General features: G+C 30.3%; 6 protein-coding genes across 6 annotated transcripts; 4 read left to right on the forward strand and 2 right to left on the reverse strand.

The window, feature by feature from the left end:
• Window positions 1-634: 634 nt before the first annotated feature.
• On the forward strand, window positions 635-3016 carry PPL_12199 (pleckstrin domain-containing protein; the record flags this gene model as incomplete). The annotated part of the gene is made up of 4 exons (XM_020582940.1): window positions 635-1168; window positions 1254-2240; window positions 2323-2595; window positions 2666-3016. 4 exons carry the CDS (start codon window positions 635-637, stop codon window positions 3014-3016), a joined length of 2145 nt encoding a protein of 714 aa, XP_020429721.1.
• Window positions 3017-3251: 235 nt separating this feature from the next.
• Window positions 3252-3929, reverse strand: PPL_12200 (uncharacterized protein; the record flags this gene model as incomplete). The annotated part of the gene is made up of 2 exons (XM_020582941.1): window positions 3252-3539; window positions 3612-3929. 2 exons carry the CDS (start codon window positions 3927-3929, stop codon window positions 3252-3254), a joined length of 606 nt encoding a protein of 201 aa, XP_020429722.1.
• A 786-nt stretch (window positions 3930-4715) lies between these two features.
• PPL_12201 (SAC3/GANP family protein) lies at window positions 4716-7833 on the forward strand (the record flags this gene model as incomplete). Its single annotated transcript, XM_020582942.1, has 4 exons — window positions 4716-6998; window positions 7073-7276; window positions 7351-7426; window positions 7562-7833. The coding sequence occupies 4 exons, from the start codon at window positions 4716-4718 to the stop codon at window positions 7831-7833; spliced, it is 2835 nt and encodes a 944-aa protein (XP_020429723.1).
• Window positions 7834-8705: 872 nt separating this feature from the next.
• On the forward strand, window positions 8706-10382 carry PPL_12202 (kelch repeat-containing protein; the record flags this gene model as incomplete). Its single annotated transcript, XM_020582943.1, has 1 exon — window positions 8706-10382. The coding sequence occupies one exon, from the start codon at window positions 8706-8708 to the stop codon at window positions 10380-10382; it is 1677 nt and encodes a 558-aa protein (XP_020429724.1).
• Window positions 10383-10795: 413 nt separating this feature from the next.
• Window positions 10796-13451, reverse strand: PPL_12203 (M1 family metallopeptidase; the record flags this gene model as incomplete). Its single annotated transcript, XM_020582944.1, has 2 exons — window positions 10796-12815; window positions 12874-13451. The coding sequence occupies 2 exons, from the start codon at window positions 13449-13451 to the stop codon at window positions 10796-10798; spliced, it is 2598 nt and encodes an 865-aa protein (XP_020429725.1).
• A 1113-nt stretch (window positions 13452-14564) lies between these two features.
• PPL_12204 (uncharacterized protein) lies at window positions 14565-16238 on the forward strand (the record flags this gene model as incomplete). The annotated part of the gene is made up of 1 exon (XM_020582945.1): window positions 14565-16238. The coding sequence occupies one exon, from the start codon at window positions 14565-14567 to the stop codon at window positions 16236-16238; it is 1674 nt and encodes a 557-aa protein (XP_020429726.1).
• Between the last annotated feature and the right edge of the window lie 38 nt (window positions 16239-16276).

Below are 16276 nucleotides of genomic sequence, written 5' to 3' on the forward strand. Positions count from 1 at the left end.
AATGTGAATCATATTGTTCTTGTTGTTGTTTTTATGATTATATTTTAAATTAAACACTAGCATTAATAATAGAAAGTTCTGTTCTTTACTTTTAGTTTCTTTATTATTATTATCTAATTATAAACATTGTTGAAGTTCATTAATAATAATGAAATTTATTGTTTATTTTGATAGTTGCAATAATAGGAATTAATTCCCAGCTCAGAGATTTGTTTCGTCATCAATCACAATTATCTTTGCAAAAAAAAAAAATGGGTAGGAAATTTTTTTATATGATTTAAAAAATAAAAATAATCAACAATTCACACCAGTTAAGTTTATCATTTTTTAATTTTTTTTTTTTTAACCAATCTTATAACATTATTGTTAAGAAAAAAAACTAATAATAACAAGAAAAAAGAAATAGATCTTTGTTTTTACAACCAAAATTAAAAAAAATCTAAAAATCTAAAAAAAACTAAAATTAATTTTCTATTTTTTTTTTTCAATTTTAAAAGAAAAGTTCTGTATTTTCTTTTTTTATTATAAACAACATTGTTAATATAATTATCAATAATTAGAGAATCTCATTTTTGTTTATTTATTTATTTTTTGTAATTATATTTAACCAATTGTTGTTGTTGTTTCAATCAATATGGATGTACAATTAAGTGAAGACAATAATACAATCAATCTGACATCTAACAATAATAATAATAGTAATGAAGAGAAAATAGAAAAATCATTGGATTCATTACAGTTGAATGAACAACAAGAACAACAACAAAATAGCAATAGTAATAAGATAAATAAAGAAAATAAAAGTAGTGGTAATCTAAATGGACAAGTATGGAGGAGTTCAAAGCCACAGAATGTATCGTTGGATCAACTGCAACAGAGTTGTAGTGGTACAAACTCTCAACAGAATTCCAATGGTAATGTAGATAGCAACAAAGATAATAATACTTCACCTTTGATATCATTGACACCAAGAGATAAGAATATAAACAATTCACCATCTCCTGCAACCATATCAATAAATAGTAACAGTAATAATACAGAAGACAGTAACAATATCAAAGATAACAGTAACAAAGATAATAGTAATAAAGATAACAGTAATAAAGATAATAGTAGTAAAGATAATGAAAGTAACTCAAATAGTAATAGTAATAGTAATAATGGAAGTGTAAGTGTAAAGAAAAAGAATGTTTGTTTTAATAAACTAAAAATAAATATTAATATTTTTTTATGATTTTTAATTATTTTTTTAGTTTTGGTGGTTAAGCAAATTTAAAATTGGAAGTTTGACAAACAACAACAACAACAATAATAATACACCACCTGCAAATACTTCAACTAAAAATGAACAAGATTCAATTACACTTGCAAAAGAAAAAGAAAAGGAAAAAGAAAAAGAAAAAGATGAAGATGATGGTGAGATTTTATATCATACGACACCGAGTTCAAAGATAATAAAAGAAGGTTATCTTAATAAGCAAGGTCATCTGAGGAAGAATTGGTTACAACGATATTTCATTCTGACCGATATCTCGCTGGAGTACTACAAGGAGAAAGGACAGCCGTTGCTCAACCAGATTCCGCTGACAGAGTGTGCCATCTCGCTGGCCGACACCGAGACAAAGAAATCGTTTTGCTTCAAGATTTCGCATGCCACGCGCAAGTCGTTCTACCTGTATTCGTGCGTGAGCGGATCCGATATCGAACGGGATTCCTACGAGTGGATTGGCGCCATCCAAGAGGTCATTGACAACCTGGCCGCTACAGCTGCTGCAGTGGCCACGCCAAAAGAGGTGCAAATCGTCACCGAGGATCACCCGAGCTACGAGTTGGTACACGCTATCTCGAACGCGCTGCTATTCAGTCTTGGCAAGACGTCGGCAGCTCACATCTCGTCGCTGGTCGACGATGACTTTTCGGCGTATGAACAGCAGACCTATACTACTTCCTCTTCCTCCTCTTCTAATTCCTCCGGCGGCAACTCGAAATCCGCAGGACAGTCACTTTCTTATAAATTTGTAGATTACGCACCCAAAGTATTTAGAAAGATACGTGAACTCTCCAATGTGAATCCAGCCGACTACATGATCTCACTGACACGTGACACTCTCACTGAAATTCCAACGCCAGGCAGAAGCAATTCGCTATTCTATTTCACAAGCGATAAGAAATATCTCATCAAAACAATCACAACCTCTGAATACGATCATCTTCGTTCCATTTTACAAAATTATTATGAGGTAAATAACGCCAAACCAACAACAACAACGATAATCCATTTTATTACACATTTATTTCTAACCACCGATCTTTTAATCTTAGCATCTTTCACAATATAAAGATTCATTGTTGGTTAAATATTTTGGATTACATCATATATCGCCATCAAAGATGAAGAACACCTACTTTGTGGTGATGGAGAATATCTTTGAGAATAGACACATCGATGAAACCTATGATCTCAAAGGTAGCACACTCAACAGAAAAGCGGAAACAGGCAAATCCGTATTGATGGACTTGGATTTCTGTACTAGAATTTTCATCTCTGATGAAATGAAAATATTATTTTTTAAACAAATTGAAATTGATTGTAGTGTAAGTAAATAATAATTAATATGGATTTATAATTAGTTTAACTAATTAATATGACATTTTAATTATTTAGTTTTTGGAAAAAGTATTCTCAATGGATTATAGTTTATTATTGGGTATATCTTATTTGCATGGCAAAAAAGTTGATACCGACGTGGAGAATGAGAGACTATCGATTTTCAAGCGTGAAAATGGTGGTATGATATCGAGAACGCCCGACGGTGAACACTATGACAGAGTTTATTATATTGCCATCATCGACATGCTGACGACATACAACATCAAAAAGCAAATAGAACACACCTACAAAGCAACACTCTACGACACCAAGGATTCAATGTCTGCAGTCGATCCAACCACCTACAACAAGAGATTCAAGCAATACCTAACAAGGATTACTGGTTGGACAAAATTACAAACATAAAGAAAAACCAAAAAAAAAAAAAACAAAACAAAACAAAACTACTACTAAATTTAATATATGGTGGTATTATTTATTCATTTATAAAAGTAGGAGAGTTTGCCAGTTAGTTTTGTTATTTAATTAATTCTTTTATTTATTTATTTTTGATATTTCTAACTAGTTAGTTTATAGTTGAAAAAAAATGGATATGTTTTGGAAATGTTGTTGATTATTAATTATTGTTGTTGTTTTTCATTTAATAATCGAATGTTTCAGTTCCATGAAGAGAGTATTTGGAGGGAGGAACTGTTTGGGTACGTTTTGATTCGGGTTTAGTTCTGAGACCACCGTTCTTTGATGCCTGCATGATGATGTTTGGATTATTCAAATTGATCTGTCTACCATTGCTGTCCGATAGAACACCGTTTTGAATGTTGATAACACCACCAACCAAATTCAAGGATGGATCCATATATTTAATGGGATCTTGTAAGGTATGTCCAGTTTCCAATGCTTCCAAAACAGCGTTTCTAGTTGAATTGAACTAAAAGATTTTTTGTTAAGGAAATATTAATATAGCTATATAGCAAACAGTTTTGTTTAATTATAAACTTACATTAAAGAAAGTAATTAATGGTAAACGGGCTCTAATATGAGCATAGCCATTGGCATCATCGGAAACTTGTACTTTAATGAAATAAAAGATGTCATTGTAGAGTTGGGTTGCATAGATAACACTTTGGAACTTTGCAAATGGTGGTTGGCCGGTTTGTGATTGCACTTGGTTTGCTGCACTTCTCACAGCAGATGTTACCACCTGAGTTTTTCTATTTGTAAGACTGGATCTACCAATTTCACCCGATGGTCCAATGAATCCACCTTCACAACACTTTAAAATAACTATTAAACAAATTAACAATGCCAATATTTTCATTTTTAAAATAAATTTTTATTTTTTAATTGTTATTACAATAGGAAAAAGATTTTTAATTATTATTATTTATTATTCCAAGTTATTTATTTTTTACTAAAAAGAAAGAAATGTTTTTGCATTAATCAATATAATTTATTGTTTGTTGTATTATTGGTATAGATAACAAATTAATAAATTATATTTTAATAATAATAATATTGTTAATGATTTTTATACGCAAAAAAAAGATGGTAATATTGCTCTTCATTAGAACACCCAAACATAACAATAAATAATGAGAGTAACATCAAATACAATAATGATATTTCATTTTGTTTTTTTTTTTTGTATTAGAATATTAGAATGATCATTGATTGTGAAGTGTTTGCAATCATATGAAATGATGAAGATATAGATGTTATGAACATATCAATGAGAAAATCAAATCACCCACACACAAACACATATAATTAAAACAAAAAACACACACAACCCAACAAATAATAAAAACACACAACATCAAAAAAAAAAAAAAAAAAAAAAAGAGGTTTTTTATAAATTAATTATTATCTTTTTTTTTATTTTTGCAATCCTATTTTAAACCATTATCGACACGACACATTCCTGCAAACTAACACCCCACACATACATTAATAAACCACATTTAATTAATCATCAGTATTAAATAAAGAGAGAAAGAAAAAAAGAGAGAGAAAAACTTTTTGTACTACTATTTTAGTCTTTGTGTATATAAAAATACTCTTTGTAGTTTTAGCTTGTAAAATTAAAATAAATTAAATTAAAAGAATGTTCAATTCATCATCAATTGATCTTGGATCAAAATCATGGGGTGAAATAACAGAGGAGGACGAAGAGGTTGCTCTTGCCGATCAATTGGAAGAGCGTTTCAAGAATATCACTGTTTCTCCACAAGCTACTGCTGCAGTACCAACAACTCCTCCGCCTTCAACTAGTAGTAGTTCAACAAACGAACAACAACAAGATGAATACTCTAGATATCTAAATGAATACAATAGTACAAAGATAAATAATATATTTGGTGGTGGTAGTAATAACAACAAAAGTAATAATAATAATAACAATGTTGAAAATAGAATACAATCACCTATTAATAAAAGAGGAGGTGGTGGCGGACAACAAAGATATGAAGATCTAGATAGACCTCAACATTCTCCAACTTTTAACAATAACAATAATAGTAATGATGATTATAATAATTCAGATGGTAGGTCTCCATCGAGTAGACAACATCATAATAAACATAGAGATAACAATAATAACAATAGAAATAGTAGAGATAGAAGATTCAATTCACCAAATAGAAATGAATCATTCTCACCAAACCAGAGAGGTAGAGATAATAGAGACTATAGAGATAACAGAGATAATAGAGATAATAGAGATACTAGAGATAGAGAATATAAAGATCAACATAATAATAGAGATAGTAGAGAAAGAGATAGAGATGGCAGAGATTATAGTAGTAGGGATAATAGAGATTTCGATCAACATAATCAACCGGCGGTATCATCTCCTAAATATCAAGGTGATCTAAGAGATTTGATCAACAGAGAAGCTGAAAGAGAAAGTCAATCTCCAAAACATGGTAGACAACAACAACAACAACAATATAGATATAATTCACCAAATCAAAGAGGAGGGGGAAGGAATCAACATGTTGATAATCAAGAGGATTATGATGATTCTACTCCTGGATTCAAGGGTAATCTTAGAGAACTAATAAATGAAGATAATAATAATAATAGTAATAATAGTGGTAGCAGGCATCAATCACCATATAGAAACTCACCAAATAATAGAGGTGCACCACATAATCAAAGACATAGATATGATAGAGACAGTGATAGTATTAGTAATGATTATGATGAGAATGATTATATTGATGATGGTGATGTTGACAATCGATCAGGAAATAATCCAACATTCAAAGGTAATCTTAGAGATTTGATCAATGAGGATCATAATAGTAGTCTATCAAAGCAATCACCTCAAAGAAGATCTGTATCATCTCCAAGTAATAATAGTAATAGTAGAAGAAATAATGACAATAAAGATGGTTCTGAGCCATTGTTCAAAGGAAATCTAAGAGATCTAATTAATGAGGACAATAATAGTAGAAATCAACATTCACCAATACAATCGCCTCAAAGAAGATCTGTATCATCTCCAAATCATAGACAATCACCAGCAAGACAGTCACCAGGAAGACAATCACCGGCAAGACAGTCACCAACAAGACAATCACCAACAAGACAGTCACCAGCAAAACAATCACCCAGTCAATCCGCAAGAAAAGTAGTTAGTCTTGGTAGTGGTACTAGAATCATTATCAATGCAAGAGATCAGGATGAAGAAGAAGAGGAAGAAGAAGAACAAGAGGAGGAGGAATATGATGAAGAAGGAGAGGAGTATGATGATGAAGATGAAGAGTATGATGAAGAAGAGGAATATGATGAAGAGGAGTACGATGAAGAAGAGGAATATGACGAGGAGGAAGAAGAGGGTGAAGGAGAAGAAGAAGAGGAAGAAGTAAAAGTAGAGGAACAGAAGAAAGTAGTTGGAATGTTTAAAGATAGTGGATCGAAAATAAAAGAGAGGGAGAGATATTTACAGCAAGAGAAACTAAAGGATAGATTGAAGAAAGAGAAAGAAGAAAGTGTACTTCACTCACCTGTTACCAGAGTTGTAAAGCTCGATAATTCTAGAGATCTATCAACTCCACCACCTCTGAGACACAGACCGATTCAAGAGCTCAGTCCATATACTTCACCAATCACTTCATCACCACATTCAAATAGACCAAACTATCAACATCAACATCAGCAACATAACACACCACAAAGATTAATATTTGATCACCTATCGAATAACAACTCACCTAAGAACAGACAACATCAACAACATCAACAACATCAACAACCGTCACCTTCACCTTCGCCATCAAAGAAAGAAAATAATAATAACAATAACAATACTCCCAATAATGATAATGAACCAATTGTTGGTACCTGTAAAGAATACGAAAAGAAATATTTAAGATTAACAACTGTATGTATAATTTAAATTAATAATAATTTATAATTATTTTAATTATAACTTTTTTTATTTTGGTTAAAAAAAAGAGAGCAGATCCATCGAAAGTTAGACCACAATCAATTCTTGAGACTTGGTTACCAATGTTAATAAGAAAATACAAGACAACTAAAAACTATGACTATACTTTAGATCAATTGAAATCGATTCGTCAAGATCTAGTTGTACAACATATTAGAAATCAATTCTGTTTAGAAGTATATGAAAGTAATGCTATTATCTCTCTTGAAAATGTATGTTTAAATCAATTTATATTATTATAACTCATATTAATTAGATACTATTATTTATTTATTTATTTTTTTAGAATGATTTCCAAGAGTTTGGTCAATGTATTACTCAAATCAAAGAACTATATTCACAGCAACAACCTAGTTTAACAAGTAAATTCAAATTTGAATTCATTTCATATGATATTTTGTTTACTCTATTGTTTAACCAAGAGGATCTAGGAACGTTGTTGTCGACGATCGATGCCGGTGTGCTCGAGAATGAGATTGTCAATCACTCGTTCAAAGTGGCTTGTGCGGTGGCCAATGGAAACTACTACCAATTTCACCGATTGTATTGCAACTCTTACAATCATCAAAAATACTTCCTTGAGAAACTACTCACAGCCAGAGTCAGAGATTATGCACTTGCAGCAATGGTCAAAACGTACAAACCATCAATACACTTTAACTTTTTAGAGAAACAACTCTCTTTCGACAACAGAGAGAATTTGATTGCCTATCTCGAAACAAAGGAATATAAACTTGAAAACGATCATTTATTACCTTTCAAGAAATAAATAATCAAATAATATAGAAATAAAATTGATTATTTATTTAATAACAAACTTATTATTACAATCTTCTTAACATTTCGAGTTTAACCAATTACCCAATACATTGAATATGTGTACCAAATTTTGAATTTTTATTTCAGTTAGCATTTGAATGTACAATTTACTACACCTAAGCAAGTGATTTGTCTCTTTGAGAGCTTCCATCTTCCGATTTCACAAAAAACAATAAGGAAGAGATTTAATCTTCCTTTCTTTAAGTAATTGCTTTAATTTCTCATTATATCAATTGGTGAATATATCTATATATTCGGAGGGAATAACATTCCAAACAAATGGAAGAAGTTCTCAATTAAATCGAAATCAATTGAACATATTGGTAATATCGAAGGTATTGATGTCGTATATCTGCTTCTTACGATGGTCAAGATCATATCTATTTGGTTAATGGTAGCCAAATAAGGAATAGAATTGATCGATTCAACATCAAGACAATACAATTCGAAAGATGATAAATTACCTGATGAATACGGTCAACAGGCATCAAAAATGATCTTCAAAGGTTCATTATATTCATTACCACGCAATGGATAGTTAATTCAATTTGATTTGACCAATAGAACGATAGGATATCAACAAATTGACATTTTTGCATTCACAACATGTCATGGTAACAATGGAATCAAAATCTTAAAATAAAAAGATACACAAAACAACAAAACGAAAAAATAATTCAAAAAAGCCAAAATTTAAAAACTTGTTGTAAAATATTATAATTTCAAAAGTGTGGTCTCAATGAAAGTTGTGTTTTTTTGATCATTATTTTTGTTATAGTACAGTTTATTTAATAATAAATAAATAGGAAGAAAGAAAATAGAATGGCTTTAGAGTGTTCAGAACATAACAAATCACATAAGTTTATTTGTTATCAATGTAACAGCTTGTTGTGTTCGAGATGTGTAAAAAATCATTCTAAAGATCATCTTGATCATGATCAATGGGAACATATCGATGATATCAAACAATCATTTAATAAAGATGAGAATAATACTTCATTCATCAATTTACAACTTAAATCGATATGGGAATCATTAAAATCATCAACATCAAGATATCAATCATTATCAGCAACAGAGAATGAAATCAAACAATACTTTGAACAACTACATCAATATCTAATCATTGAAGAGCAAAAACTAAAGAGAGATATAATTAATGATAAAGATACAATCATAAATCAAATCGATAATAATATTAATCATTTGAAATATATTGTAAATATTATTAAAATAAATAACAGTAAAGATAATAATAGAAATGATAGTAATAGTAATGATAATCAGTCAACAGTGATAGAGGATACAACAACACAATATTCAACAACGACAACAATAATGAAATCTATTACATCAAGTTCATCATTACAATCATTCATCTTGGATAATAATCAGACATTGTTCAATGATAATCATGATCCATTCAATATTGATGAACTTAAAAATCAACATAATAATGATTCATCATTATTATTGGATATAATTTATAAATACAACAATAAATTCAATAAAACTGATAATAATAATAATAATACATCATCAATACAATCATCATTATATGAATTATCAATCAAACAACCTGATCTTAATCAGTTGGATTCAATAATTAAACAATCAATCAAACTTGATAAAATTGAACCATCAGAGAACAATGAAATAAATACAACAACAACAAACAACGATCATAATAAACAATCATATATTTTCACAACACATCACTTAAGAGGAGCAACACTTATCAACACAACAAACAACAATTCAATCGAGCAAATCAATTTTGATTATGATGTTAGTCATACAATCCAATCGATTGTTTCAATTGGTGAATATATCTATATATTCGGTGGTTTTAACAATCCAAACAAATGGATGAAGTTCTCAATTAAATCGAAATCAATTGAACATATTGGTAATATCGAAGGAATAGATGGTGATTATCATATATCAGTTTGTTACGATGGTCAAGATCATATCTATTTGGTTAATGGTAACAAAATTAAGAATAGAATTGATCGATTCAACATCAAGACAATGCAATTCGAAAGATATCATCGATTACCTGATGAATACGGTCAACAAGCATCAACAATGATCTTCAAAGGTTCATTGTATTCAGTAACATGCGACGGAAATAAGATGATTCAATTCGATTTGACCAATAGAACAATAGAAAATCATCAAATTGACATTTCTGCATTCACAGCATGTCATGATAACAATGGAAATTTCTTCATATGCAATTGTATTAACAAGAGATTCATCAAATACAATGTTGAGACAAAACAAACAGTCAATCTCAAATTTACTCCCAAAAATCAATATGGATATGCTTATTTGATGTATCATCGAGAATCATCAACATCAAGTTTTATCTATTCATTTGCTGGTAAAACATTTGGAAACTTTAAGTATTCAATTGAAGACGACCAATCTGAACCGATCCTTGAAGATGATAAATTCGAAAGATATTGGTGTGCAGCTACATCCATAAAATATTAAATTGGTTCTATTTGATTCGGAATCATCATTAGAAAGTTGATAAGAGAACGACCGAAAAAAAATACACTTTATTATTATTTCAAACATTTTAATAAATAATTTAAATTCTAGTTTTAATTCAAAAAAATTAAAAATTATGTTTTAAAAAAAAAAAGTTCAATTTTATCGATTTTCAAAAAAAATAGATACTTACAAACATAAGAATTATAGACATTATTAATCTTGAAAATAGAAGCAAATTATATATCAAAAAAAATTAAAAATGTAAATAAAAAAAAGGACAAAAAATTTTTAAAAAAGTTTGGTAAAGCTTCCCACAAGTTTGCTCTTGTGAATATACTTTTGTTTTTGAAATTTATAAATAATTATTATTTCAATCATTATACATATAAATTATAACTTGTTTTATTTTATTATTTCTCATTTGAGTTTAACCAATTACCCAATACATTGTTGAAAGAGTTGAAGAATCTCTCATTGTTTTCCATATCTTCGAGAGATTGCTTGGTGGAACGATCAGCAACAGGAATGATATGTTCTGAAAAGAACTTTTGATAGAATTGAATTTGTGTTGCATTCGCTCTTTTCGGGAGTGAACTGCTGATCAATCGAATGATGAGTCTTGATTCACCAAATACCTTTTTGATTGAATCGAAATTCGATACAAAGTAATCCCATACAAGTGGTTGTGCACTTGTTGGAATGGCAATCCATCCAATATAGGTATCTTGAGATCTGACATCGGATGACAATGAGAAATCAAGTGCTTTCTTGACCATATCAGGTTTAGTTGTGCTTGATAAAGAGCGGAGATATAGATTTCTGTCTGCAGACACATTGGATTTGCGATATTCTTCAATGACACATTGTTGGTCAACCTCATTTCCATGTCGAATCGTAGTTGGTAATACATAAGGTTTGATATCTGATTGAAGTTTGTTCAGATTATCTCTAAACTCATTGAAATAAGTGCGGCATTGAATTACAACGTGGTTATCACCGAGTTGACCAAGTGTGATATGGATTCTCTCACGTAAGAGAGCTTGTCCAGATGATTCCTCCAATGAATCCTTTGGTGGTAGGAATCCAACTTTTGTTGCGATTGGTTTGTAGAGTTTCAATAGGAATGCTTTGAATTTCTCAGAGTAGCTACTGCCAAGTGATAGATCATAGAGTTGACCCAACTTTGAAACTATCGAATCCCAAATCGCAGATTCTGTTTCATTGATAAAACCAGATACCAAATCCATAAACATTGAAATTGGTGCGATTCCAGCTCTGCACATCCCAAATGTATCAGATAGAATACCAAGACGATCGGTTGCTGGTAATGAAAGTGATTTGATTGATGGAATCAATGACTTGATCATCTCACTGTCATATTCAATTCTGAAGTATCCAGATTGTCCAAAATTTGGTTTCATCCATTGGAATTCAGGAATACAGAATGTCTTTACTTTTTGATCCAACAAAAAGTTAAATGATCCATTGTTCGTTTCGATTTGTACGAAACAATTCCAAATTGGATCATCTGGTTGCTCTTCACCTGAGAGTCTGAATTGACGTTGCGATACCTCAAAGATTTTTTCTCCAGCTTTGGATGATTCCATTCTTTTGAAGTTTAAAACAGGAAAACCTGATTTCTTGGTGAAGTTATTCATGTAATCGTTGACATTGGTTCCTGTGGCTTGGGAAATAGATTGCCAAAGATCTTCTGTAGTGGTGTTACCAAAGGAATGTTTCTTGAGATATTGTGATAATCCAAGTCTGAATTGTTCACCGAAACGATTCTCCAACATACGAATAATCAATGAACCTTTTTGATAGGAAATACCATCAAATATTTCAAAGATTTGTGAGGAAGAATGAACTTTAACTTCAACGGGATGAGAGTTTGCCAAGCAATCCAACTCCATCGCTTCGTTATTGATATAATCGATCCAAACGTTCCATTGTGGGAAGAGATGGTCGGTGACTTTGTTTCCCATGAATGTTGCGAAACCTTCATTCAACCAGAGTTGTGACCACCATGCTGGTGAAACAAGATTGCCAAACCATTGGTGTGCCACCTCATGGCCGATTACGTAAGCGATACGTTTCTTTCTACGAACAGGTGTGTTCTTTGACGACAGAATTGTAGATTCACGATAGGTGATCAATCCCCAGTTCTCCATGGCACCAAATGCAAAATCAGGAATACCGACATGATCACACTTGGTCAGTGGATAAGGAATGTCGAAATACTCGATAAAGTAAGAGAGTGAATCAACTGCAATCTGAAGTGCGAAATCACCAGTCTCTCCATCTTTCTTCTTTCCTGGAACTTGATAAACTCTTACTCTGATTCCTTGTTTCGTTTTCGATTCAACATAGTCGAATTCACCAACACAGAATGCAACCAAATAAGTAGACATCACTGGTGTATCTTCAAATCTAAAAAGTGTCATAGTAATTAGTATCAAATCGATCTTAAGCTCTATAAATAACTTACATATAAGTTTTAGTTGAATTTTCAGAGTGTTCAGTGATTGATTTCTCTTGCATGTTTGAAAGTGCTATATGATTGGATTGAACTGTCAGGTTGATTCTGAAGATAGCTTTGAGTGCAGGTTCATCAAAGCATGGGAATGAACGACGTGCATCTGTTGCTTCAAATTGAGTGGTTGCAATGTAACGTTGTTCTCCATCAACTTTGTATGATGATCTGTAGAATCCTTTAAGCTTGTCATTCAAGATACCAGTGAACCTGATTGAAAGAACCTTGTTGTTGGAATCAGATGGTTGCAATTCATCTTTGAAGTTGATAATGGCTACCTGTTCTGGTGTATAGTATTCTATTGAAACGGCAGATTGTTCAGAAACAATGCCAGCACTTTGTAACACCAGATCGATCGAATGAATTACGATTGTTTTGGTAGGTTGCAGCACTCTGATAGAGATATCGACAAAACCACTGAATGTAAAGTCATTAAAATTCGGTGTCAAATGTAGATCATATAGATGAGGAACTACACATTCTGGTAATACTAGCTTGTCACCTTTATCTATTAAATATTTAGTTTCTATCATTTAATTATATATATATATGTATTTATATTTATAATGAATATATATATAATAAATTAGTTTTAAAATGAAATACAATTAAAATTATTGAACACAATCAAATTAAATGAAACACTTATATCGTAATGTTTTTTTAATTATTTCGGGTGAAAGTTGTTCAATCATAATTGAATTCCATTTCTTCTTTATTGATAAATTTTGTTCTTTATAGTTGGTGACCGTATTCATCAGGTAATTTATGATATCTTTCGAATTGTATTGTCTTGATGTTGAATCGATCAATTCTATTCTTAAATCTGATACCATTAACCAAATAGATATGATCTTGACCATCGTAAGAAGTAGATATACGACAATCACCATCAATATCTTCGATATTACCAATATGTTCAATTGATTTCGATTTAATTGAGAACTTTATCCATTTGTTTGGACTGCTATTCCCTCCGAATATATAGATATATTCACCAATTGAGATAATGAGAAATTAAAGCAATTACTCAAAGAAAGACGATTAAATCTCTTCCTTATTGTTTTTTGTGTAATCGGAAGATGGAAGCTCTCAAAGAGACAAATCACTTGCTTAGGTGTAGTAAATTGTACATTCAAATGCTAACTGAAATAAGTGTTCAAAATTTGGTACACCTAGAAGAAATACAAAAGAAAGATGAGCAAATAGCACATTTATTACAAGTATTAGAATCCCAAGGATTACAACATATGGTTGAACCACCAACCACCAAATACAACTCTAATTCATTATTCACACCAACAACAACAATACCATCATCACAATTACTACAACTACTAAGTGGTATATCTGTTTTTTTGAAATTAAAGTAAAAATTTAATTAGTTGTAAAATTTTATTTTCATCCATTTTTTCAAAAATGTAACGTTATCAAAAAAAAAAAAAGTGTGTGAAGATTTCTTTTAATTTTTTTCATGCACTTGACTTAAATTTTTACTTTAATTTCAAAAAAACAGATATAAAAACTTAAATTTTTAATTTAATTTCAAAAGTGTGATCTCAATGAAAGTTGTGTTTTTTTTGATCATTATTTTTGTTATAGTACAGTTTATTTAATAATAAATAAATAGGAGGAAGGAAAATAGAATGGCTTTAGAGTGTTCAGAACATAACAAATCACATAAGTTTATTTGTTATCAATGTAACAGCTTGTTGTGTTCGAGATGTGTAAAAAATCATTCTAAAGATCATCCTGATCATGATCAGTGGGAACATATCGATGATATCAAACAATCATTTAATAAAGACGAGAATAATACTTCATTCATCAATTTACAACTTAAATCGATATGGGAATCATTAAAATCATCAACATCAAGATATCAATCATTATCAGCAACAGAGAATGAAATCAAACAATACTTTGAACAACTACATCAATATCTAATCATTGAAGAGCAAAAACTAAAGAGAGATATAATTAATGATAAAGATACAATTATAAATCAAATCGATAATAATATTAATCATTTGAAATATTTACAATATATTTCAAATGTTTCTAGTAAAGATAATAATAGAAATGATAGTAATAATAATGATAATCAGTCAACAGTGATAGAAGATACAACAACACAATATTCAACAACGACAACAATAATGAAATCTATTACATCAAGTTCATCATTACAATCATTCATCTTGGATAATAATCAGACATTGTTCAATGATAATCATGATCCATTCAATATTGATGAACTTAAAAATCAACATAATAACGATTCATCATTATTATTGGATATCATATACAAATACAACAATAAATTCAATAAAACTGATAATAATAATAATACATCATCAATACAATCATCATTATATGAATTATCAATCAAACAACCTGATTTTAATCAGTTGGATTCAATAATTAAACAATCAATCAAACTTGATAAAATTGAACCATCAAAGAACAATGAAATAAATACAACAACAACAAACAACGATCATAATAAACAATCATATATTTTCACAACACATCACCCTCGAGGAGCAACACTTATCAACACAACAAACAACAATTCAATCGAGGAAATCAAACTTGATTATGATTCTAGGCAAACACACCAATCGATTGTTTCAATTGATGAATATATCTATATATTCGGTGGTTATATCAATCAAAACAATTGGATGAAGTTCTCAATTAAATCGAAATCAATTGAACATATTGGTAATATCGAAGGAATATATGGTGATTATTTTATATCAGTTTGTTACGATGGTAAAGATCATATCTATTTGGTTAATGGTGCCAGAATTAAGAATAGAATTGATCGATTCAACATCAAGACAATGCAATTCGAAAGATATCATCGATTACCTGATGAATACGGTCACCAGGTATCAACAATGATCTTCAAAGGTTCATTGTATTCAGTACCATACAACGGAAATAAGATGATTCAATTTGATTTGACCAATAGAACAATAGAAAATCATCAAATTGACATTGTACCATACTCAGCATGTCATGATAACAATGGAAATTTCTTTATATGCGATATAAATAACCGACGATTCATCAAATACAATGTTGAGACAAAACAAACATTCAATCTCAAATTTACTCCCACCAAAAATCCAAATGGATATGCTTATTTGATGTATCATCGAGAATCATCAACATCAAGTTTTATCTATTCATTTGGTGGTGCATCATATGGAAACTTCAAATATTCAATTGAAGACAACCAATCTGAACCGATCCTTGAAGATGATAAATTCGAAAGATATTGGTGGGCAGTTACATCCATAAAATATTAAATTGGTTCTATTTGATTCGGAATCATCATTCGAAAGTT

Source organism: Heterostelium album (genome assembly GCF_000004825.1).
Source record: "Heterostelium album PN500 unplaced genomic scaffold PPL_scaffold10, whole genome shotgun sequence".
NCBI lineage: Eukaryota > Evosea > Eumycetozoa > Acytosteliales > Acytosteliaceae > Heterostelium > Heterostelium album.